The sequence below is a fragment of the Crocodylus siamensis genome, chromosome 2 (assembly GCF_052110815.1).
Source record: "Crocodylus siamensis isolate JL-2025a chromosome 2, ASM5211081v1, whole genome shotgun sequence".
Classification (NCBI taxonomy): Eukaryota; Metazoa; Chordata; order Crocodylia; family Crocodylidae; genus Crocodylus; species Crocodylus siamensis.
Window position 1 is genome coordinate 129,482,849 of NC_143396.1, and position 26,913 is coordinate 129,509,761.

Below are 26,913 nucleotides of genomic sequence, written 5' to 3' on the forward strand. Positions count from 1 at the left end.
AATTTCTGTGAGCCAGTTCCTCAGCTGTTGCAAAGCACCAAAGCTCCATGGACTCCAATCTAATTACCCCAGTTTACTGCGACTGAGCATCTGACACCATACGTTTATTATTGTAAGCAAATTAAATCCTGAGAATAAAGATTATCTTTAGACTTAGATGCTTCCACAGTTGAGGCTGGGTTCCTAAACAACTTCTACCATTTTACAGTCTAACACCACTGATGCCACCTATTTTGGTTTAGTTTATTCAAACTTTGGTTTGCTCTCCACTCTGATAAGTTTTTGAGAAAATTGACAGGCCAATTTAAAATAAATTAATCAATGTCTGTGCTATATTTTATATACCTTGAAAATCACCAAAGGCCAGGTCTTTATTTAAGATAAAGTGGCAAGCTTTCCTTGACTTCAGTACTCTAAAACAAAATGTTTCTTGTGATTAAAAGCTGATCCAGATCCTTATCTGGTATAATTGGCATGAACTCCTGTGACTTTAACAAAGTTCTACAGATTTATAGCAGCTGAGGATCATAGTCACTGTTTCTGGAATAAGGGAAGAAATGCTGATCTAGCTACTGGCTAGTAATGCAGATATACTAACATTGTACAGGTTCTCTCAACTTACTTGGGAGAAACCCCTGGAATACACAAAGTTCTTTCATGGTTACAAGTGGGCTTTTTTGTTTTAGCTTTCATTTTGTGTTGGTTATTTTTTTTTTACTTTGTTTTGCTGCTTTTCTTTTGTTTTGTTTTGCTTTATTATTATAAAGGAGAACAACAAAATATTTTATAGAGTGCAAATAAGAATCAAGTTAAATATTCCATGTAATTTTCAATATAGGTAATTGTTCAATATATTCCAGAGCTGGGACTTGGGGGGATCTGGTGATGAGAAGAGCTGAACATTTTCTCCCCCTCACCCAATGGCATCAGTAAAACACTACAGTTTTTGAAGTCTTCTCCAAATACTATCTAAAATGGCATTCCCCAAAAAAACAACCTGTATGGGAGGCAGAGGTGGAAATTAAATGGGAAGTGGAATACTGGATAATTCTTTCCCAAAATGTAGAAAAATGAAAAAAAAAAGAAAAAATCTTTAATATGAAAAACTGTCCTACATTCCACTGAAAAGAATATTTAATCCCTGATAAAACATTAGAGCCAACATTTTCAGAAGTGACTATTAAATTCAGATGATGAATTTGGGACATCTAAAAAAGGCCTGATTTTGAGAAGGCAAGCACTGATCACTTTCTGAAAATCAGGCCTCATTAAGGCATCTTAAGGTGTACCAGACACCTAACAATTGAGCCATCTGAAATCACTGGTTACTTCTGAAAATCATATTCCCCAGCTGACTTCCCTTGAGCAGGGGGCTGGACCCAATGATCTGGTGATGTCCCTTCCAGCCCTAATGTCCATGAAATCTATGAAATCTATTCTTGTGTCCAGCCAGTCCAATCAAAATCCAAATGACCACTCATGCCAGGTTCAAACTGGAGATTACATGCATGTGTCATAGAAAAGACACCCTACTATGCAACAAATTTTGAAAAAATAAAAATAAAAGGGCTAATTAAAGTGAATATCTCCCCAAGTCCTGAGCTCTACATGATTTAGCAAAGACCTGAAAGTTAATGTGTTCAAACAAAGAGTGATTTCTACATTTAGCTCTAATTCTTGCCAAGGGACGAATCTCCTTGTGAAAAGTGGAGCCTCACCCTCCACCCCCTCTTTCCGACCGGATATCAGACTTGAAGGAAACTGTGCCACTGGACAAGGCCTGCTCTTTAAACTTTGGGACCATCTAGTGACTTTGAGTGGGCCTGGAGCTCTATCATTACACAGCAAGAATAACTTTACCAGGACAACCCTCAAGAATAGATAGATCATGACTTGACTTTCAATCTCACACTTGGCTGGACCTATTGCTAACAAAATGTGGACTCCATACCATACCTTTTGAAAGATCTGTACTCACTGAATCTCAGGACACCCTATTGTTTGTTATTAGTCGAATAGCTCTGAATATTTGTAATGATATGTGTTGTGTTACTCTGCATTGTAATTTTTCTTATAAAATAAAATAAATTATTTATTAAAAAAAAAGCACCGAATGAAAAATACTCAAGAATTCACCTGCTCCTGCTGCTTTTCCTAAACCTAAAAGTTCGTATTTCTCAGTTTGTGACACTGCAATTATTTCTAGAGGAACCAATGCTGATGTCATAATGATATAAGAAGGGAATAACAAACAAGAGCAGATGAACTCTTAAAAAAACAAAACAAAGCAATGGTGTCCATATTGTACAAAAGCCCCCAGTATGTGGGTGTCTAACTCCCCTAGCATCCTTGGAAATCCCAGCCCCTCTCACTACATCTGAAGAATACTTTATGGCTTATGCCATCAGCAGTTCCACTGATTTGCAAGGGATCGCTTGCACTGAAAGGTGCTGTAGAACCTGAGTAACAGTGGTAGAGTCCGTCCCTACAGTGGGACGTGAATCAAGGGGAAATGGCATCCAGCTGCCTCAGTGGATGCTGAGTTCTTTTGAAAATTCAGTACCAGTGTGAACTGAGCTTGGAAATCTGGTCCTTGTTGTATAAAATGTAATTAGAACCATCACTAAATGAAATGCTCGGAGGGTATTTTTATACAGCTTTAAGGCTATGAATTCAACTAATTAAAAAGTGAGCTATCACAATTAAGGGCTAATTGTCCTCCACAAAGTTTGCAGCTGGGCTTTCAAGATTGGGGATGCTCTCAGAGTACCAGCTGTATTGCTATATGAAGGCTTCTTGGAATTAGCTAAGGACAAACCAGCAGTGTTACCTGTGATTTTCTTGGCTTGGCTTTGCTTAAGTCAGGTGCTTAGTACAGTATAAGGGTACAATTATGAATGGGTTTGTGTTCATTTTCCACCCTGGATCAATGAAAGAAAATAAAAAATGAAAGGCCTCTTCATACTACAGAAATGACAAGTGTATTGACATTCTGGTTCAAGTGTAGTAAAGAATGGAGACTCAGTGGGATTGGGCACCTATACACATGACAGAGTTCTACTCTTATGCGTGCTAATTAGCATGTGTCAGAGCAGACTCGCTTAATGGAGTCTGCTGGAGCATACTCATTAGTACACTCCAGCAGCCTCCACATCACATGTACTCAGTTTCCCTGTATTTCAAAATTGTGGCAGGGGTGCTTTAACTACAACTTGTCGAATGAGCCCTGTTAAAGTGCCCTGCTGTCATTTTGAGGCATGGGACACTGAATACATGTGATGCTGTGGGTGCTTTAAACAGAGTGGCTCTCAGAGCTGTTCTAATTAAAGCCCCCTTCTTTCCACCCCGGAGCATGGGTATAGATGCCCAATGCTTTTACACATGCTGATGTCCATCAATCTCCATGACTCCATGCATCTCTAGTCCTGCTGTGCACACAGGCTGAATGATAAGATCTTCTAATGACCAGACATCTTAATAAGACTGTTGCACACAACTTTGCCTGATTCATGTGCCCAGTTTTGGTGCCCATATAATTAAGTTGCTGCCTTTAAAAGATTTGGGGTGAGACTTTAAAAAATGTGTAAGTCATTTTCAAAAGTGACTTAGGCCCATAGGAACAGTTAGAGACCTAAACCGTATCTGAGAATGAGTCTCAGGCCTTGTCTGCACTGCCTCCACATGAAGCTTGGGAGTGCCACCCGAAAGCAAGTCCCATCCCCTCGCTCCTACTCAGTGGTCACGTCTACATGAGACGCTGACTGTGCAGTAGATCAAGACCACTGTACAGTAGTGTCACTATATGCCTCCTGCCATGTAACGCTACTGTGCAGTAGTCTTGGGCTAGTACAGAGTCAGCATCACAAAAAAGCCGTTTAGCAACACTACTGCACTGTAACTCTGGTTACTGTGCAGTTATTTAGTATTTGTTTATACAAGTACTAAATGACTGCACAGTCATGTCTACACAGCATCTTATGCAGGCATGGCCAGTGTATACCAAAGCTCAGGAATGAGGCCATGATTGTGTACCAAGAAGTACACCCAAAACTGAAAGCCTGAGAGTAATACTGGGACTCTCACTTAGATTTCCTTCCAGTCAGTCATAGCACCTCGCGCTGGGCACATCTACATATGCTTTAATGTACTGTTGTAACTGCACATTAAATTTAGTACCTCTAATATGAGATACAGTACTAACTAAAAGTGCAGTAACTGTCACTACTGCACAGTAGTGTCTTTTTATTAAACTTAATCCACAGTAGAATAATTCTACTGTGCATTAGCGCATTAGCGTGCCTTTTGCTGTGACTTGCTAATGCACAGTAGAATTAGTCTACTGCGCATTGTCTCATATAGATGCACCCTCTAAGAATAAGTGAGTTCCTAGGGTGAGCTTCCCACTGGCCGTCCCAGGCTCAGCATGGAGATTGTGTAGACAGGCCCTTCAGCTCCCAAGTCACTTGGGTGCTTTGGGAAATGCTATTACTGACTTTGTCATGAGCAAGTCATCTTGACTATGGTACAGTGTTTTCTCTGATAAGGGCTGTGCCTTAGCACTTATCTTTTATGCACTGCTAGCATCTGAAAGGGCAGTAGGAAGAAGCAGGCAGCCTTAACTTGAGCTGGGAATGATCAGTGTACATCGGTAGAGCTATGTTGACTTAGTCCAAATGAGTATCTGGCCCATGGGTTCATTTCCCCAGTGGGTGTCTGGTTTATCTGTGTATGGGCAGAGGAACATGTGGTGACCTCTCTTGTGTACAAAAACCATGTAGAATTTCACCCAAGGGATCCACAGAAAACAGAATCAGCTTATTTACCCCCATTTATAATTAATGCAGTAGATTTTCTGGTGCCTAACTTGTACACCTAAACTGGAATATTCAATTATTCTTAATCTTTCTCTTAAATCAATAATGCACTCAGGGGCATGTACTCTGTAGGGCATTTAAAGGCAAGGAAAGAGAAACACTGTAGCAAGTATCAGTATCTGAAATTGCAGTTGGAAGCTTTGGAAGTAAGAAACCAAATGCTATTCCAAAGTCTAAGGGAGTTCTATAATTAGATTAATAGGACTGTGTATGGAATACAAAAAACATGTGTTTTCCTAATAAAGGTTTGGGCTGGCTGTTCTGCGTAATCAGCAAGAACAGAGTGATACGATCAGAGAAAACAGTACATATATAAAATATTAACGGCCAGATTTTCAAAAAAATCTCAGCTTGCCTTTAGACATTGGAATGAAGCAGCTGCATTTTCAAGAGCTGTTCATCCAGCAGCTTCCACTGAAAAATAAGTGGGTGTTGACCCCATTAAAATTCTGGTCCTATGATAGTATTTTTACCTTTGGTGTGAATTACCAACTGTGCTATGTACATAAAATAAATCACATATAACAATAGCATTCCTACATTTTCCTTCATTATTAAGAGCCCTGTGTCGTTTGCTGAACCATTTTCACAATTCAGTGGAGGCAGAAATGAAAACTCGGACTCATAAAAAGTTAGACACCTTTGCAGCCATTAACAGCCCGTCATCTGAAGTAATGAGCATACTGTTGTGGTTCGCTGACCTCTTGCTTTGTGCACAATAGTCCATGATTTCCTTTATGCAGCTGAGAGATGCACAAGATGAAAAAGGGCATTATACCTAAAAAATGTTTTGCCTAGAGCAGAAAATTCAGCTTATTCCAAATCAGAAGGTTGAGAGTGCGTTGGACTACAGATCTAACTTTCCTCCAGGAGCTTGCCTTGTGCAAGTACCAGCATCAATGCTCCATTACTTTTTGTTCAAAGCCATCTGATTACTTTTTAGCTGGACAGCTTGCTTTATTTTCACCCCCACCCTTGCCCTGACTGCAGAGGTTTTTTGTGACATGTAACAGGGACACAGGCTCAACATGCAAGCCAGAAAAATATTCTGAAAATCTTTGCCCGCTTTCACCTGAGAGACAGCAACCAACAATCCAGTTACCTTCTCTAAGGATTTCCTTGTCCAGTTCTTTTATCTAATGAATGTGAACAGTGAACATTTTGGGCTACGTTTCAAAAGAGCCCAGTTTGGTTCCTGAAGCATCCAGATATTCAAAGAAGCTAGGTGCTGCTTTGTGTTTGTTGAGAGGTGAGAGGTGTTGTCATGTGTCTAAATGAGACACCTTAATGTGCAGTGGACCATTCTACTGTGCTTTAGTGTGTCATGGCAAAAGCCATGCTAATGCACAGAAGAATTACTCTAATGTGCATTAAATGTCAAACAAATGTTCACCTTTGCTACCATGTATTAGCACAGCTACTGCACCTTTATGTAATACCTCATGTTAGAGATACTAAACTTAATGCGCAGTAGCAAAGGCACATTAATGAATGTGTAGACATACCCTGTAATCAGTAATCTTCCCTATGGATGAGATTTTCGGAAGTACCAGGGGACACATTTATACCACTTCTGTAGCCCACTTGAGAGCGCTGCCAAAAAGCACAGCACAGCTCCTCTCCTCCAGCCTCCCATGCACCAAACACAGAAATAAGGCTGATGCAGGAGTACCCCTGCAAGTAAGTACTCGCAAGTACATCAGACTGAGGGATCAGTCATTGTGAGCTCCCCCTGCCTCATTTACTGGTTTGACACACAAGGAACAGGAGTAGATGGGCAGGACTTCACTTCTTAGCAGAAGCACCATGGAAGCAGTAGTGACAAATTCTAAAGGTGCTAATGCACGTGCACTGAGGCTGCTTCAATGTGCGGTAGTGACAGCTCGTCGGAGCAGATTTGATTAATCAATTCTGCTGGAGCGTGGTAATTATTGTGCTCCAGCAGACTCCAGTGTCATGTGTATCAGCATCCCCACACTGAAAAATGGTGATGGGGGTGCTTTAACTAAAGCTCATTCAACAAGATTTAGTTAAAGCACCCCCACTGCCATTTTTCAGTGGGGACACTGATGCATGTAACACTCTGGGCACTTTATAATTAGAGTGGCTTTTGGAACCACTTTAATTAAAGCATGCCCCCTCCCCCTACACCTCCTGGACTAGGTATATAAATGCCCTCAGTGACTTAGGAGTTAAGGTCTTATTTACTTTTAGTGCAGTTTCCTCTCTTGAGTACCTTGGAGTCCTTTACAGATAGGGAATGTAGATTATAACACTTCCCTTATGAAAACTGCTCCATGGACTGATAGGTTGAAAATTGAAAAGATATCAATTGAAAACTGATAAGGTATTGATACAAATTCTGATATAAATTTAAAATCTTATAAATTTATATCAGAAAGATATAAACTGGTCCTTCCTCCCAAACATTGTGGTTCAACTTGTCCTATTAAAAATAAATAAATAAAAAAGAGAAGGGGTACGGTATAACCCTTTATATTCAATTTACCTTTAGGTAAAATAGAAATTTTTTATTCTACATTCTGCTTTACTTTATGTCTTTATAGTATGTGGACTTTCCAAGAATTAAGCAGAGTTAATTCAACAGAATTATTCTTATCAATTATCTGCCAGTAGTCTTGTAAATCATAAGTAAGATTACTTTTCACTCCCAAAAGTTCATCACCTGCATTTCTGGCCAGACTGATGGCTGGTAAAGTCTGAACTGCAATCCTCTAATGAATTTAATCATTCCTATGATATCAATGAGCCCTCTAGGATTTTTCCTAATTCACTTACAAAGCAAAATGTCTTAGATAAGAAGTACCATCTGCATTCTCATTGCAACCACACATTTCTGTTTTGCTGTTGGATAAAATGAGTAAAGCTTAGATCTCCAGTCTTATGTGAAATTAAACCAAAAGTATTTGCCATTCTTTCGAAGCCTTCACTAAATTCTGTTAGGATTGTCAGCAGGAGAAAGAAATGGTTTAAACTACTGGGTAGGTAAAATCAGATGTTTTAAGTTCAAACAATTTTCAAAACTAAGAGGCCAAAACTTGGCACCTAAATTCTTAATTAAGCTCATAAATCAGTAACAGTAATGTTGTATGCTTAGCACTTTGGGAACTAAAGTTGTTTTTTGTAGGTATCTAATTATGGATTTCAAAGGCAAAAATGGATGTTATGTAATGAACGCCTTTTGCTTTTTGATGGGATTTAGGGGGTATCTTCCCTTTGTGACTTTAAAAATAATCCCTTTAGGGACCTAACTGGTTTTGGTATCTTGGCTTTACTTCATAAAAGTAGGAAAGAGGTGTTTTGTTACATTTCCTTACACTCCCATCTAAAAAAGCACATCAGTCTCTCTTGTTGGATGCGAGAAAGGAAACTGACTGAAGATTTCATGAATGGAATTTATTTTTTAGTAGAAATTTTCATGTGTGATAGTTTCAGGCTCAACTCTTTTGGCACAGTGGGCATGTTGGCAGTGTGGCCAGTTGCACTAGACACTTGATGGCTAGGACTCTAGATTCTAGCCATCATACTACCACTGGTGAATACTGTTGGCCAAGTCACTTCACTCTGGGTCTGTGACTTCTCCATCAATCAAAAATGTGGGATAATAGTACTCACAACATTTGCAAGGCACTTTGAGATCCCTGGATGGCAAGAGCTGGGTGTTAGTATAGTTATTTGTTTGCAGTACATAGGGGTTATTAAATACAGGGATCTGCCTGAATTAATCTATAGAACCAATGTGTGCTTTCTTCATACAGGGATTTGAGGCGGCTTGGCGTGACACTTGTTGGTCACCAGAAGAAGATAATGAACAGCCTTCAAGAGATGAAGGTCCAGTTGGTGAATGGGATGGTTCCATTGTAACTCGGTTATAAAGTCACTGCCTCAAGTGAACAACCCTGCACTTTGTAAACTAGCCCTGAGATTTATTTTAACAAAAAAAAGGGGGGGGAGGGGACAAGAATCAGTGATTTATATAACTGAAGGACATTGGCCTCTGCCGTGTAATTTATAATCAGTGTTTGACTAAACTTTTCCTTTCCTTCCTATTTGTGTCTTCATTTTCATGAAGTAAATATAACGTGCATGGAACATGGAAATGGATCTACTGTACATGAGGTTAACCATTTTCTTATGCTTCAGCAACAAAAAAGCCTTCCCACCACACTTTGTCTGTACATGGAATATATATAGCACCTTTATATACTGAAATATGGCAGCACATGTTAATACTTCCAAGGACTTACTTGAATGGAAACGTTTTATAGCCATGTATGGGCTAACAAAAGCTGCAGTTTACTGAAGTTTACTTCAAGTCTTAATTGTCTACAGAAGTGTATTGAAGAGCAATATGATTAGATGATTTCTTGATAGATATTTTGTTTTGTAAATTAAAAAATGCTGTTACACAGCATTAAGTTATAGAGACTAGTGTATAAACATGTTGCTTGTTCAATGGCAAATACAATACAGGGTGTATATTTTTTTCCCTCTGTGTTATAAAGTAACTTTTAGTTTGCTCTTCTGTGAAATGAATACATAATTAATATGTATATATCCTGTACAGTTTGCTACACACTCGGGTACAAGATTTGTTTTAGGGGTTTTCTTTTCTTTCCTTTTTTGTTTTCTTCTTTATGCTACCCCTTTGCTTGTATTTTTTCTGCTGTTCAGTTTTAGAAACACATAAAGCTTTCAGGAGTTTTAATTGCATATATGAAATAGAAAGGGTGCATTTAAACAAAAGACTATCCTCCTATTTTTTTCACTGTAAGACCTGAGGACAGTAAGAGGACAATTTTCAAAAACACAAATAGAAGTTACCCATTAAACTTCTCATTGGCTTTCAGTGATAATTTGGCACTGCATTTCTCTTTGTGCATTTGAAAATTTACCCTTATAACTGATCCCTCAGTAAGAGTCTAGTCTATGTATAGGATTAAATCTGCTTTGGCATTTGAAACTTTTTAGTGGTGTCTCTGACAGCCTGTTTCTTATAGCCATTCATCCTGCTCGACTGTCACAAATTCCCTTTACTGAGGCCCTGGAAATACCTTTTCAAGTGAAACGGACACATGGACACCAAAGAGTACATTTCCAGCCAGTTGCAAAGAGATTTAATTGCTTTAGTTCATATTAAGGAAGTTAAATCTTCCTGTGCAGCATTGAGATTTTCCTCCCTGCTAATCCTTCCTGAATATTTTTATTACAACATTTCCACACAACATGGATAGAGAGCTAGTGCCAGAATGACCGGTACAGTATAATTAGGGCCAGAGTCTTCCTCCCATTCTGATCTTGTTGCTTCATATGGTGACTGAAAGTTAAGACCCTTATTCAACCAGGAACTTATGGATATTCCTAACTCTCTAGCCACATTCCTAAAATTATGGCTATGCTTAGTGACCTTGTTAAATAGGAGCCTAAGACTATAATTATAATCCTAATTAGACACTCTGATTTAATAGGTTTTATTTGTGGGCTGAATGGAAATATTTCATTTTTGGAGTTCTTATGAAAAGTTCTTGAGCAGCACAGTGTTCTGAGCATAAACTTATTCTGGAAGGACTGAGAATAACAGGTAGAAAAGAATGGTGTACTCTGACCCAGTACTTTTCTCTATGCTCAAGAATCTGTTCTAAGTGGAGCCAACCACTGGATCCCACAAAACTGAATGGGATGTAAGTGGCATATAGTCATTGGGCACATTTACAAGTACATTAATGTGTATTTTCTAATGCGTATTTAATTGTGTACCTCCAGTGTGAGTGCATGAGGCTGCTTTAATGAGCAGTAACAAATGTGCATGGTTTTTAAGGGACGCTTAATGCTCAGTAGCCTATTTTACTGTGCATTGGTATAATCACATGCTTTTTTATGTAAAACATTAATGCACAGTAAAATAGGCTACTGTGCATTAAACTGCACAGGTAGATGCACCCACTGTTTCTAACTGAGACTCTAGGATATACTCCCTGGCTCAGACCTCTTATCTAACCACATTTTCCCCAGGATACAGGATGCTACCACCAAGCTATCCTAGACTTTGAAACCAGTACCTCAGAACACCTGACTCCCACCAGCTGCTTCATACATGGTCTCTCAGATCACGCACATTTTACTTGTTTCTGTGTTAGTCCTAGAGAGGACACATGCCACTAAAGCAAGGAACACAGACATAAGAAATAAAAATAAGCCACAGAAACTTTATTTTTGAAAGCATTCAAGAATCACAGGTCTTTGAAAAATAGAAAAGAATCCCTGAGACAACTTCCCCCTAGTTGGATCTCATCTCTGTAAGCCCAAGGTGTGATAGCATTTCAAGCCAGGCCCAGTCTTCCCTGCCCTCTCAGTTCTGAAAGCTCTTTGATTCTACACCAATGCTTGCCCTCCAGTGCAGGGGGCAGAAATCCTTCATGTGTAAAATCTGTGTCTCCATTTTCCAAAGGCTTAGCTGAAAAATCATTGTTCTACAGATAGTGGGTCAGTGTTGAGAGACCTAAAATTGATAATCTAAATCAAGAAGCTTAAGAGAGTCCAGAGAAGAGCTATGCGCATGATCAGAGGTCAGGAAAACAGACCTTACAATGACAGGCTGAGAGCCATGGGGCTCTTTAGCCTGGAAAAGCGCAGGCTCAGGGGTGATCTGATGGCCACCTATAAGTTTATCAGGGTGACCACCAGGATCTGGGGGAACGTTTGTTCACCGGAGCGCCCCAAGGGATGACGAGGTCGAACCATCAGAAACTACTACAAGACCGTTTCAGGCTGGACATAAGGAAGAATTTCTTGACTGTCCGAGCCCCCAAGGTCTCAAACAGCCTGCCATCGGGGGTGGCTCAAGCACCTACATTGAACACCTTCAAGAGAAAATTGGATGCTTATCTTGCTGGGATCCTATGACCCCAGCTGTCTTCCTGCCCTTTGGGCAGGGGGCTGGACTCAATGATCTTCCGAGGTCCCTTCCAGCCCTAATGTCTATGAAATCTATGAAAATGACCATTGTAATGGTTTCCCCTTACTGGTCCTTGAACGGTGTATCAAGTGTTCATATACTGGACAGGGCAGCTCTCTGGAAAGCACTCCAGTCCCCTCACCTTGGTTTTAGCACATGGTATCTAACAAATGATACAAAATGGAGAACCTACTGCAGGTATAGATATATCCCACTTTGTTGCAAAGACTGGACACTGCATAGCTCAGGAACAAAAACAGATATGAGCTGGATTTGATAAATGCAATGGAATAGACTACTAATGAAAGCTTGTATGTATAGAATGCCACTGCACTACTCAGTTCTTGATTGGAACTGGATTTCCATTGGCACACTCTAAACTACTGAGGCTAGCATTTTCAAAGGAGCCAAGAGGAATTAGGCACCCAACTCCCATTGAAGTCATATTTGAAAACAATGAAAGGCCTCATTCAACCCAGTTTGCTGTGGTCTTCACAATAAGTCATTAAAAAAAAACTAGTAAAACCTTTTTTTTTTTTTGCAAAAATCTTGTTGTTCTAGTAAAAGATATCATCTCTACTATGAGTCCTGATTGCCAGTGTTGTAAAATGTACTCTAATGATATCGAGCATTTGTCATTATTCAACCTCATATTAGTTCCTTATGGAGGGCTGGATAGAAAGCTGCAGCATTTTTTCTGAAAGATATTATCAGCAAAATCCATTTTATTTTCCCATTATCACATTTGCAAAGGAGATCCAAAGTGTATCTAATCTGTTGCTTGAATTAAGTCTCTCATTTTACTCATGCAGGAGTAAATATCTGCAGGCTTTTTTATTTATGTATTTTTAATTTCCCTTTTTCTAAACTTCCTCAAAGCTCATTGATGCAGATTCTAATACAAAAAATATCTTAAAAATAAATAAGGATTTTTTTCAGCTGTAGTTAAAAGATTTATGAGCATAAATGTCTGTTGCTTTCAGCAGGATGTTTTCTCCTAAAACCATAAAATTCCTTGCAAACACACTTTGTAAAATTATTCACCTAAAACCCAAAACCCATCTTCCTTCTAAAACTGCCAGTTGCTCCTCACTGAGATATGGGCAGGTCTTGAAAGAAAGGGGAACCTTGAACACAAATCAGATTTGAGCAAAAAAGAAGTGAGCAGATCCTATCCCTCTGCATCCATTTGCTCCCAGTATGTCACCAATAGGAAAAGTACCAAACTCATCTATAAAGGTGAGAAATAAAAAAACAAAAAAAACCCAAACAAACCAGTGATGAATTGTGCAGGGAGCTTTTGTAATGCTCAGGGAGACAGCAAAACAGAAGCGAAAGGTTTGACAAATCTTGATGGTGTGATTTCCTGTCCTATTGTTTCATTTTTGTCAGCCAGTGGGCCACAAAGGGGATTAAAAAAAAGGAAAAATTGAGGCATAACAATTTCTGCACATAAAGGAGATTTGTCAAATAATAAATAACATTATTAGATCTGTCAGTGGAACCGTTGTGGGATTATTTGTATCTCCCTGCCTCCAGTACTTTGTAAAATAATCCTTAGAAATACAAACAGTAGCTTGTTTCTTCTCGGAAGAATCATTCAATTGCCAGTTGCATCAGTCAGTTATACTTAGAGAGATTTTGATTAGCATCTTCAACAAGTTCTCCTCTCTCTTTTCTGTCTGTTATCTTCAGTCGCTCATTAACTAATGGAGTTTATTAGATCTCTGTGCAAAATGTAAGGAGCATTTTTATGGGTTTTGAAAACTAAATTATTTTTGCCATTTGTGTTTTTCAAATACATATGAAGTGGATTTTGGATTTGCCACATTAAAGAAAGAATTATTTTCTTGCCATAGAGTAATCAAGTACTGTGTATTAGATGAACCTTCAGAACATCTTTATGATTAACTAGTAGTAAATGGAAAGCCCTTAAACCAGATTGCATTTGTAAATAGATGGGTGCCTCTTAAATCTTCAAATGAATAAAATCAGATTTTGTATTTAACTCAAGCACTTATGTTGCTACAAGTCTGCTTAAAATAGACCCCAAGTAAAAAAAAGGAGCTAAAAGTAGCTAAGTAGACACAAATGGGTCCTCAGGTCAGGCACTACTGGTTAGGCACTATTTAGGCACCTAAATAATTGGACAAATTTTCCAAATTCTTGGGCAGCGAAGAGTCCTGGTGGCATTAGGGAGAGAACAGCTGTGCTTTGGAAAAGCAGACAGCTTCTCAGGCACCTAAGTATGGATTTAGGGGCTTAACTTTAATCTCTTATTTTTTTCTTTTGATGGACTTTTCAAAGGCAGCTCTGGAACTTACTTCTGTCTTCCCTTTTAAAACTTCAGCCTCCAACCTTGGCCTATGTACTTTAATTTCCTCCAGCTGAGATGGCATGTCCTACAAAGCACAAGCAGAGAAACTTACCTTTGGAAGGTGTTTTTCATTGTAATACAAGAAAGGGTAGCAAGTAAAAATATATAGGTTAAAATCAGGTATTAGAGTTGGGATATTGTACATAGTGTTATGCAGTAGAATGAGGTCACATTAATATTTTTCTGATTTTGCTCATTCTAAACTTAGGGGGGGAGAAGCTAAGTACTTTAGTTAGCTGTCCTTGCTAGTTGTGTGCCAGATATTTAAACTTAAGAAAAAATAAATTGTTAGCTATGTTAAAATGGTGATAGTCAGTAATTAAAATTAAGTTGTTAGCTGTTCTTGGAGTTTATGCCTAGGGTAACTCAAAGCAGCTTGCTTTTCCAGCTCAGTTACCCAGCTGGTTACATAGATTACTTTTTTTCCAGTTCATTTTGCTGCTAATTGTAAGAATTTTTTTCAAAGGGACTGATAGATACTGATAGATAAAACATTCTTTTCATGATGCTTTTTTTTCAGTCTACGAAACAACAGGTCTTTCTAAGCACAGCTTTTGTTTAGAAGGACATCCAGGGATTACTGGGTTATCATTTGGAGAAGTGATCTAATCATAAAAAAGGAAGACTGATTAAATAATCAGCTGTAAACTTTATTTATTCCTTCTATATGTTAACAAAAAAATGATGAAGGTGAAAAAGTTGTGTCTATTCGGTGTTGAATATAAAAATGTAGAGGTCCCAGTGGTCAAGAAATTGTGAATCCTTAGACTGCTGTAGTTTTGCAATTAGATATTAAGAAGTGTGTGAAATACCTAATAGCAGTCTGAGAGTAACATTTAGTTTCAAATCCTTTTTTAATATATTCTTCTGAATCCCGTAGGGCAGGTGGGTCGGGAGCTCTTGTATTAAACACTGCCAAAATAGGCATTAAGCTCCATCCCCTGCGTAAGAGTTTTAACTCATAGAAGGCTTAGCATTGCTGTATTTATTTCCTTTCTTTTTTTCTTTCCTTTGATGCTCTGTGTGCATTTTGTTTGTGTACATGTTTTTGTAGTGTAAGATATGAAATTTTATATTTTTTCATAAAAATAAAATTCTTTGAATAACAGTTACATCCAGTTGTGGACCACACCTGCACTGTTGTTACTTTGTTTCCATTTAAAGTACCAAAGTTTGGCCCCAAATGCTAAATTACTGTCCTTAGCACATGCTCTCACACTTGCTAGCTCATGATTTTTCTCTCAAGTTTCACAATTTTTGTTGTGTTTCTCAAAGCTCCAGCTCCTGGAATCCTATAATTACCTGAGAATCTCAGCTACCATTTAAAATAAAAGTGTGCTTCCAGGTTAAAGAGAAAAATAACAGGTGAACCGTAAATGATCAGAAACCAGAAGGAAAATAAAAAAAAAAAAACCTCCACAGTTTTTTTCACTCATGATTTTTAAGCCAATTTGGGGGGAAGGGGAGTTTGTCTCATGGCATTGCAATGTTTCGGGTTGGCAATGCTGTGTTGTATGTCCACCTACCAATCAAGTTATTTATATTACTCCCATATGTAGTGTTTCGAAAGACATGGTGCACTTAAGGCATCTTGTTACAACTCCAGAGTTGTAAATGTATGCCCTACTGCAGACTTATACTGAAGACTGCTCACTTTTGAACCAGCTGTAGATGGATAGCTGATCCTTAGGTCTGGGTGATGAAAGGATATGTCTACACCACATCCACAGCACTCACAGGGCAGGCTGTTCTTGGGCATGTTAGCTTATGTTTGTACATGCCAAACCTGGAAATGCAGTGATGTTTGAGAGCGCTGTTTGCGGTGTGCATGACTGAATACAGATGTTTGGGGGCGTTGGATTGCATTAAAAATTGCCACTGGATCTTAGTTCACTCAGGTATGGACCTTACACTTCCCTAGGTCAATCTAAGTGCAAACTGTACAGAAGCTCCAGGAAGTTTAGACTGGTCTGACCTGCTCTAAGTTAAGCTTACCTCCAAGGTGATCTAACTTAGATCAGGCTGATCTAACTGTCCTCAACCTCTGTACAGTTCCCAGCACAGCCCTAGGGCTGGGAAAGCCCAGCTGGTGATACCCCTGGAACCAGCCTCTTTTTAGGCCCCGGCCTCTCGCCCCACCCTCAGAAAAACAACCCCCCTCACCACAAACCAGCTGACCCTCCCCCAGCCCACCAAACCCTCCATCCTGCAACCCACTCCTAGTGCCAGTTTTATCAGCATTTACTGATGCTGAGAACTGAGGAATTAAGTCCTGGTGGGGAGAGGGGCAGGTTGGTTGGCTGGCATGGAGGAGTTGGGGGCATAAAAATAACTCCTGGTCCTGGGGGAGAGAGTGCCCCCCCCATCCGCAGACCCCACACACCCCATGATTGCACTAAACTCTCCAGAACCCCAGCAACCCCCATGGATCAACTTGCCCGCAATACCCCTGATGCCCTCCTACAGACATTGCCTGCCTCCCTGATCCACAGATCCTTACTAGCCCTCTAATTTCCCCCCATTCTCCCCAAAAACCCTACTTCCCTCCCTCAATTCCCCCAGAGATGCCCCAGTGCCTCACTGGAACCTCCTTGCCCCTCTGATCCCCCCCAACCCCTCCACTCTGTTTTCCCCATCTAGACTTACCTTAGATCAGGTGGCCATTTTTAACTTGATCTAACCTCCTCCCCCTAACCTCCTTGGGTACCCAGCCCTTGAGAGTTGCTGGGGGAGAGAATGGGGGTCACTGCCCCGTAGCATCTTCACTGCCTCATTTCTGGACCTGATGGAAGTAGAATGAGAGCAGCTAGAATGGGAGATGTTGTGTTGGCATAGTCAAAAGCAGACAGGTGTGATGCTAGTTGTATCCCTCCCTAGGTTTGCTTGGCCACAGAAACTGAAGTACCTGTACCACACGGTGTGACCACTTTACCTGTAGAACTGTGTTACTAAGGAATACTCCTGGGGATTTGAAGCAACCTACTGCCAGTTAATCTAGGAAAATTAATAGAGGCTGTTCCGAAGTCCACTGAAGTCAACAGCAATCTTTGTTTCAAGCCCATACTTATTTTTAAGATAAAGTGCTACTTAGCTAGTCCAGGGAAAGTATACAGCATACATGTGAATTCCTGCCATCCATCATGCTTGTGATTCTCTACAAACTCAGAGGACCAGATTTGATGGCCCAGAGGCGCCCTTTCAATCCTATGTTCCTCTGTAGAAAGATGCCTCATTTTCTCCATCTGCCACATACTCACTGCATGGCAGATTGTTTTAGGTTAACAATTTTTAAGTTTTTTGTGTTCATGTCCTTATCTGCAATAGATCTAGGGCAATAGAACACATATGTTTGGAGGCTCATGCACCATTGCTAGCCAAACATGTTAGGGCTACAGGCTCAAATCCATGCCCTGATACAGATTTCCTGTGTGGTTTTGGGCATGGCACTTACATGCCATTTGCAAAGGTACTTATAAGCTTCTTTAGGTGCTTAAATCCAGCATCCAAAATTTAGGTGCCATTGATAATCTCTAGAAAACTACCTAGTTACTAGTGCTGTGTAAAGCTTCGGTTGCTGATTCAGTTTGAGGAGATTGAATCCAAATCAAATTGGAAGACAAGTAAAAAGGTCCAAATTGATCCAAAGCCTCAATTCAGAAAAAGATAAGAGATTTGGCAATTTGGGCAGTCCCCACTCACTGCCACAGGGAGCTGGACCTGGACTCTATGTCAGTAAGTGTGTGTGTTGGGGGGATGTCTGGAGCAGGGGGCAGGTATGGGGGGCCCCTGCCAGGCCCCATCCCCTGCCTGCTCCCCCAGCCACTCTGAGCACCCCCCAATCCCTGCCCAGTCTACCAGCCCTGTTCATGGGTGACCCACCTGCCCCAGTGTCCCGGCACTTAAAAACAAACAAAAAAAAAGCCCCAAACTCACTGGCTACTGCTCTGTTTGTGGCAGAGCCCTCCATGCACTGCAGGGCACTGGGGGGCAGCTGGAATTGCCCCCACTCCAAGCCTGGCAGGAGCCAGTGAGTGTGGGGCCCTTTTTTTTTTTTTTAAGTGCTGAGACGTTGGGACCAGGTGGAGCATTGACTCCCCTGTCATTGACAGGGCTGGAAGAGCAGGCAGGGGATGGGGCCTGTTCAATTCAGCGATTCAGCCAATTCAACGGTGACCAAATCTTTGAATCAGATTTGGCTGAATGGATTTGGAACAGTGATTTGAATCACTGAATCCAAATCTCTGTCCCCCAGATTGGCTGAACCTGAATCCGAAGCAAATACTAGCTGCTTCACACAGGCCTACTAGTTACCATCTAGCTCCATAACTTCCTAAATTCAAGAGACACCTCATTTTCTTCTCGTGAATGTGCCCAAATCTGTCTGGGTGATGATGCCACTGCACAACTAACAAGTGTCTCAGGATTTGTCCTAGAGGTCCTGAAGATTCTTAAGCTATGCAGGGGAACACTTAGCAGTAGAATTTGATCCAACTGTACCGGGGAGTCAAGCCCCTGTTATGATGAAGGGACGAAAAAGCCTGGAAAGCCAGCATGGCCCCTTTACAGCTCAAACCTTTGGGCCTGCTTGAGCCTGAAAAAGAGCTTAGGGGGCAACAGAGACAGCAGTGGCAAGCTCCCCACTAGCGTGGCTAATGCAGAAACAGGAAGAGAAGCATGGATTGCCTGTAGAGGAAGGAAGGAAGGCTGTGACAGATTAAGTAAGTAGCTTTGGAGGAAGAATACATTTCAATTGAGTTTTTTTAGTTTGAGTAGGAAGCCCGAGGGGTGAAACTTTGAATCCTGGACTATGTCTGTGTACCCCAAGATGGGAGTTAATTTAAGTTTAAATTCCTGTTTGATGGGCACCCAGTAGACTGAGAGTGACTATAAGGGGAAACAAGGAGGCTGTGTAACAGGGTGCTCAATTTATATGATGTCTTTCCATCCGTGGAAAAGGCACAAAAGCCCTAAGGCAGAAGCCTGAATTGGGTGGCTGGGTTCAAGGATCTGCTGCTATGACCTAAAGGGCCAGCTGGTATGTTTGGTAAAGCCAAGACTGGGTTCTAGCACAGAAGTGGTTTTGGGACTGAGAAAGAGTTTGGAGGCCCAAAACTGGCTAGATTCAAAGGCTGACCTAGAGAAGCTACATTTGAGATAAGACAGTGAACTTCTGGATGCCGGAAGGCCTGCTGTTGTAGTGAGACTTTTTCACCTGGTTCCTCCCTGTCTCTGTTGTGGGCAGAGGCAGGGAACCTCCCAGATCACTCTTTCCAGAAAGGCATGGCAGGTGAGTTGAGACTAGGGAGATTTCCAAGTAGAGCAGGGAATGACAGCACAAACCATAGCAAGATAGAGAATCCCTCCATCTGTGTCCTGTCACCAACCAACAGGACTGTTGTACCCTGCAGCTAAAAAGAGCTAGTTCCTAATAGTTGGAGGAGCCAAAAACACAACGACCAGCAAAGAGAACTTATGGTTGTGCATGCTTTGGTATCCAGGGCACTCACCTTGGATGTGGGATATAAAGACTTGAACTCAAATCACATATGAGTGTCAAATCACAAGATAACATTGTGTGCGTGTGAGTTGTAAGTATGTGTATAAATGTGTGTATTTGCATGTGTGTAGACCATTGCCTAAATGACTGAGCTAGTTTATGTACTTAGAGTGGCATTCTGTTTTTTCTTGGTCATCTAAGCGGCCATGTTTTAGTTGTTTACAGGTCATATTGGTACATACATCTCCAAGTGTATTCTGTGCCTGAATAGGTACCCCTTTGTGCCTGGATGACTATGTAGATAGGCTGACTGGCAACAAAATACAAGTAACACAGCCCTCCTGTCTTTTTCATCCAAAATGCTCAGTGGCTAAAGTACACACCTGGGTCTTTGAAGGTTCTGGGCCCATCTCATCCAGAGTAGATTTGATCATGGGTCTATTTCAGTTCCTAATTCAGCACTCTAATCACTACACCACAAGCAAGCCATTAACAATCCCTTCACAGAATCAGAAAATTAGGGTTGGAAGAGACCTTGGGAGGTCATCTAGTCCAAGGTTTTTTTCTACCTAGGTTTTATAAACTGCTAATCATGGAGATTCCACAATCTCTCTGGGTAGGCTGTTCCAGTGCTTTACTATCCTCCTAGTGAGAAAGTTTTGTCCTAATATCTAACATAAACTTCCCTTGCTGCAACTTGGGATCATTGCTCCTTGTTCTGTCATCTGCCACCACTGAGAACAGTCTAGCTCCATCCTCTTTGGAACCACCCTTCAAGGAGTTGAAGGTTGCTATTAAATCCCCCTCTTCTCTTCTCCACACTAAATAAGCCCAGTTCCCTCACCTTCTCCTCATAAGTCATGTACTCCAGCACCTGAACAATTTTTATTGCTCTCCCTTGGACTCTCTCCAAATTGTCCACATTTTTTTCTGTAGTGAGGGGCACAAAACTGAACATAGTGCTCCAGATGTGACCTCACTAGTGCCAGAAAGAGGGGAATAATCATTGCCATCCGTCTGCTGGCAACACACCTACTAATGCAGACCATTATGCTGTTAGCCACATTCATAACAAAGGCACATTGTTGGCTCATATTCAACTTATTGTCCACTGTAACTTCCGGGTCCTTTTCTGCAGAGCTGCTGCACAGCCAGTCAGTCCCCAGTCTGTACCAGTGCGAGAGATTGTTCTGCCCTAGGTGCATTTGCCTTTACTGAATTCCATGAGATTTCTCTTGGTCCAATTCTCCAATTTGTCTAGGTCCCTCTGAATGCTAGCCCTACCTTCCAGCCTAGCTACTATCCTCCCAGCTTGGTGTCATCCAGAGACTTGCTCCACTTGATACTGACTGCCAGCTAGACATCACACCATTGATTACTACACTTTCAGCCTTTGAGCCCAATGATCCAGTCAGTTTTCTATCTGCCTTACTTCCTTAACTTGCTTGTGATAATGTAATGGGAGCATGCATCAAAAACCTTGCTCAAGTCAAGGTGTATTATATCCACTGTTCTCCCTGCATCCACAGAACCAGCCATCTCATCATAGAAGGCAATCAGGTTGGTCAGGCCTGACTTGCTCTTGGTGAATCCATGCTGACTGTTCCTAATCACCTTCTTCTTCTCTAAGTGCTTAGAAGTGGATTCCTTGAGGATCTGCTCCATGATTTTTCCAGGGACTGAGGTGAGGCTGACTGGTCTGTAGTTCCCTGGATCCTCCTTCTTCCCTTTCTTAAAGATGAGCACTGTACTTGCCCTTTTCCAATAAACCTCTCCTGATCTCAGTGAGTTTTCAAAAATAATGTCCAACAGCTCTGCAGTCACATCAGCCAACTCCCTCAGTACTCTTGGATGCATGGGTCTTTGTACATGTCCAGCTTTTTTAAATAGTCCCTAACCAGTTCTTTCACCACTATTGGCTGCTAATCACCTCCTCAAACTGTGCTGATCTTGCCTGTGAAGACTGAGGTAAAAAAGGCATTTAATATTTCAGCCTTTTCCACATCATCTGTCACTAGGTTGCCTCCCCCATTCAGTAAGGGACCCACACCTTCCCTGATTCTCCTCTTGTTACTGACATACTTGTAGAAACCCTTCTTATTACTCTTCACATTCCTTGCTAGCTGCAACTCCAATTGTGCTTTGGCCTTTCTGACTTCATCCCTGCATGTCGGAGCAATATTTCATACTTCTTTCTAGTAGTTTGTCCAAGCTTCTTTTTTGTGTTTTAGCTCATTGAAGAGATCCCGGCTAAACTAAACCGGGTTTCTGCCATACATGCTAGTCTTTCTGCACAATGAGATGGTTCATTCCTGTGCTCTCAGTAAGGTTTCTTTAAAGTACAACCAGCCCTCCTGGACTCCTTTCCCTCTCACACTGGCCTCCCAGGGAATCCTGCTCTACAGACTCTCTAGAGACTCGCTAGACTCTCTCTGTGGTTCCCTGACTGAGCTGAAGTCTGCTTTTCTGAAGTTCAGGGTCCTTATTCTGCTTGCTTCCTTTCTTTAGGATCCTGAACTCAATCTTCTCAAGGTTGCTTCTGCCTAGGTTGCCATCCATTTCCATGTTCCCCACCAATTCTCCCCTGTTTATGAGCAGCAGGTAAGAAGGACACAACCCCTAGTTGGACTTATAGGTACTGACACCAGGAAGTTGTTCCCACCAGTCTCCAAAACTTCCCAGATTGCCTGCACGCTGCTGTATTGCCCTCCCAACAGATGTCAGGTGATTGAAATCCCCCATGAGAACCAGAGCCTGTGATCTGGAAACTTCTGCTAGCTAATTGAAGAATGTCTTGTCCACTCCTAGTCTGACGGTTTATAGCAGACACCCACCACAACATCACCCTTGTTGCTCTCCACTCTGGCCCTAACCCAGATTTTCAACAGGCCTATCTCTGCTTTCATACTGTACATCTGAGTTATCATAAAGCTCTTTTACATAAAAAGCAACTCCTGCTCCTCTTTCCCCCTGCCTGTCCTTCCTGAACAATTTATACCCATCCATGAAGATACTCTGGTCATGCGAACTATTCCACAAAGTCTTTGTTATTCCAATCACATCGTGTCTTCCCCAATTTCTTCATCAAATAAATGCTTAAAAACAGCTGCATTGCCTCATTTCTGTGGTGGGGCCATCATTGGAGAGGAGTGACTGACTGAAGAGAATGTCTTGGCTCTGGTCCCGTACATAGCACAGATGACATGTGGACAACCCCTCATGGTACCAACCTATAAATTGAGAACAGCACTTCCTTACCTCACAGAGGTTTTACAATGACATAGATGTACAAGGTGTTCAGATGCCAAGGAAACAGGAGTTTTATAAACATGTTTGATATCTGGATGGCTAGATATGAGGCTTCATAATGGGCCAGATTCAGCAGTGCAAGTTATGCAATATATCCACCAGCAAAACACCCTGAAAACAATAACTACCATAAAGCCTACTGCTACTCCATGATCTGGAAAGGAAATTCCTTACATGCCTTCTCTTCACAAGTCTCTGAGGGCTGCTGCTAGATTCATAACATATTGCACCCCTCAACCTCTGCATTCTGCTCTTGCACACATCTCCTCCATGATGTTTGGGCAGTCTGCATATGTTGGAGCACTGATGCAAGTACTGCAGCTAGCTCACAAGAGGAGACAAGCAACAATGTTCCTGAAGGCTTTGACCTTCCTCTTCATTTTCCTGGCTTACAGGTAAAAAACTTGATTATATATTATTGGAAGAGTTATACACAATATCATTGTGTGTGTGTGTGTGTGTGCGCATGCATATGCCACTACACATGTGCACATATGTGGACTGTGGTTCATACCCTGTTCTGTCTCTGTTGGTCAATGAGGATAACAGGCCACAGCCAGGATTTCCAGTACCTGGGACAGTGCCTTTTTTTGCTGTTCAAAAATGGCTTTCACATTCTTTTTTTCTAGATAAGGGTTAGAGCCGCAGAATCATTTAATTATTGAAGTCAATCATTTGCAAAATGTTGATTTTGGGTTTTATTTTGTTTTAGTGCTCTTACACTTTCTCCAACCTCTCACCCCTGTTATTCTATATCTTTGATTTGGTTTGTTTATGTACCTAGAGAAAGATTTTTGGAGGAGGGGAAAAAAAGTCAAAATTGTATATGTCAATTCCCATTTCAGCAGCAAAAATAGCAAATAGCAATTATAAAAGACACGTACAGCCTCAATAAATATTTCTGCAAAAAAATGAATAAAATTTCAAAGAAAGGGAAAAATAACTTTGAAAGAGAAAGTATATTCAGCGTGTAAGCTCTTCCTCCGTGCTTGTACAGCATCTAGGACTCTGGGCTCCAGATCCCTGTCTGGAACTACAAGTTGCACTTGAAATAGTAGTAATAATTGTAAAAATAGTATATCTAGGTCCACAATTTTTCTTAATGTGTATGGGCACTGAAGACAATGAGGTAAATATATCTGTGACAGAAAGAAATGGCATGATTATTTTTGGAGCTGGTGTATTCTATTTTAGTTTAAATGTTGATTGCAAAAATATGACTTTTAACTTGTATTTCAACTGCATCTAAACCCTCAGTCCTGAAAAACATTTTACTATGTTCTGAACCTCACGCACATAAGAAATCCTATTCTGTTAATGGAAACTGATTCATGGGTTTAAAGTTAAGCAGCTTGTTTTATCAGGGCCCAAGCATAAAAAACTTCCATCGATTATAATGGATGTGGAGTTAGGCCATAGCTGAACACTTCTGCAACTCCAATGCTAAATTTCATTGATCTCAGAAAAGCTAGTCACAATGGTAAACTGGGAATTAATGTTTGCAAAACTGACCCCTACCACTTATCATTCTTAAGAGCATTATAAATTGTGCAAGATACATATAATTATACATTAGAAAACAGCAAACTAAAATTGCAGTACTGGAAGAAAAAGATACTCTGAATTGTCTTAGGAGTTTCCCTGCCCTTTTCAGCTTCTTAAATGTATTTTAAAACTGGTAGTGCTGCCTCAAGACACAGCAAAGAGAAAAAAGAAAGCAGTTCCATTTCCTGGCTCCTTTTACCTGAAGTACTGACACAAGCTAAAGTTACTGTGTGTTCCGTACCACTTTGACATAAAATTTCTTCATCTGCTCTATAGCAAAGGCAGGCAGGGAGAACTACTCACACAGAAATTTCAGGACCAATTATAACATAAAAATGAAACATGCTGAACCCCTGTAGAAGCCAGTACACAGTTTTGGTCATAGGAACATAGGAATTGTCAGATGGGATTAGATCTTCCATTCATGTTGTTAAGAATGCTGTCATCACCAGTGCTCAGCACCAGATGTTTCAGAGGAAGAAGCAAGAAACCTACAGTAGGTACATGTGGGATAATCCATCCCCCTCTACCGTATTGGGCCCAAATAAAACACTGTGTTCAAGGAAAAGGCCAAAGTCTTCCTCAGTCTAGAGAGCCCATTGGGTTAAGTCACACCAGCCAACAGCAGTGTCACATCTAACTGCCTTTGACTTCCCAGCATGAAGGACTGTTTGCAGGTAGGTCAGCTGAAGGCAGCTTCCAGCACAAGTCAAGGACAGGGCTTGAAGTTGTGAAATACTAGCAAAAGCTTTTACCTGTTCTGTCATATGCCTCCTGGCATGGGTATATTGGCAGCTAGTTTTTCAACATTCAGCCTATTCTTCCCTAAATGGTTGCATTGACCAACTTGATGATTTTAAGATCACCCACAGCTTATAGGAAACAAAATTAGGAAGTGTTTCAGAGCCCAGTAGGAATATCATAGCAATTGCATGAACCTGGCAATATACATCCATGTATTTCTTCAGATTCTTACATTCTATTTCACAAAAAAGGCAGAACAAATCCTCAAGATCCAAGTTCTTTTTAACAAATTAAAATGGATATTATATTAGCCTACTGGAACAGTGATTCTTAACCAAGGTACCATGGTGCCACCCTGGGGTGCAATGAAATGATAGTACTATTAGGTGTGCAAATGTGATTCACAAGAAAAAAACAGCTATTTGAAATAGGAATCCTTAGTGTTAAAAATATTCTGACCTTTTGTGATCTTGCTGAGTTCTTTGCAACTGAAAGATTCTCTATTATTTGTCCTTAGTTTTAAAAAAAGGGAAATCTGAGAACTTGAATTTCCTGAGGGGTACCTTCAGTCTAAGGAGTGGTGGGATGAGTACCTTGAGTCTATACAGTTTGAGAACCACTGAACTAGAACTATATTTTGGTCTTGATCTAGCTCCATTTAATCACTGGAGCCCTTTCTGTTGGATTGTATCTTCAGACAGAGGTGAAAATAGACGAGCTGGATCAGGGAAGTCCTAGTCTGACAGTTACAGTAAAACCAGCAGCCCCTGCTTATAATGTATTATTATAGGAAACAGAGAAGAGGCTACTATTCTAATGCTTTTTCATGTCATCCCAGTGGATGGCTCACTATGCTGATCTTGCCCTGAAAAGGGTTATCCAATGAGCCTTGTCAGATAACTTGCATCTGCCACTGAATACAAGCATGCCCTACTGAATAGCAATGCTGGATATTAGAGCAGGTATTTATAGCCCATGTCCATCTCTCATGTTTTCCTTGCTACTCAGCCAACTAACCACTGAAGCAGGCATGCATCATTCAGAAAAATCACACGGGAAAATAGAGATGTGCACATTGTAGCTGCAGGCAGCCCATTTGAAAAAAAATGGATGCTAAAACTCCTCAGTCTTGATTATCAGAGAACTTGTCACTTCCCCAAGGCAGGAAAGGGATGTGTTCACTCCCAGTCCTGGCACCCCCTTTTACTTCTGTCCTTGTGCTCAGCTTACTCCTACACTTGTTTGTATGCCAGAGGCTGAGGGAAGAGCTAAAGCAGACTCTACACAAAATGGGGAAGCCCGTTGCATGGGAAAACACTTTCTACATTTCTGAATGCCCATAATGCGAGACCTCATACACACTGAGGGGTTTAGCCCTTCATACTAAATTATTCTGTTAGTTGAAGAGGTGTAAATTTGGTGTGACTCCAACAAATGCAAAGGATTTGTATCAAAGAGCATAATCTGCTCTCCTGCATCTTGCTTATATGATGCTAATTACAATAGCACTTATCAGCCTCAAAGCTGTTTTATGAGGCCTATTTCACACAGGGTTAATATCTGTAATGTGCCTGGGAATGTGGTCTCACTT

The 26,913-nt window shown here is 40.9% G+C and overlaps 1 protein-coding gene across 20 annotated transcripts in view; it reads left to right on the forward strand.

The window, feature by feature from the left end:
- Positions 1 to 26,913, forward strand: part of EPHA5 (EPH receptor A5) — a 369,517-nt gene that overhangs the window by 328,818 nt on the left and 13,786 nt on the right. For 10 of the 20 annotated variants that reach the window (XM_090036836.1, XM_090036837.1, XM_090036849.1 and 7 more), the window contains one exon: positions 8,654 to 13,365. The exons of 1 other annotated variant lie outside the window; for it this stretch is intronic. In XM_090036836.1, the coding sequence (XP_089892962.1) occupies positions 8,654 to 8,770 (117 nt within the window). In that variant the 3' untranslated portion in view covers positions 8,771 to 13,365. Of the gene's footprint in view, positions 1 to 1,668; positions 5,386 to 8,653; positions 13,366 to 26,913 lie in introns of those variants that run through there. 9 more of the 20 variants (XM_090036831.1, XM_090036834.1, XM_090036833.1 and 6 more) reach the window with 6 other exon arrangements.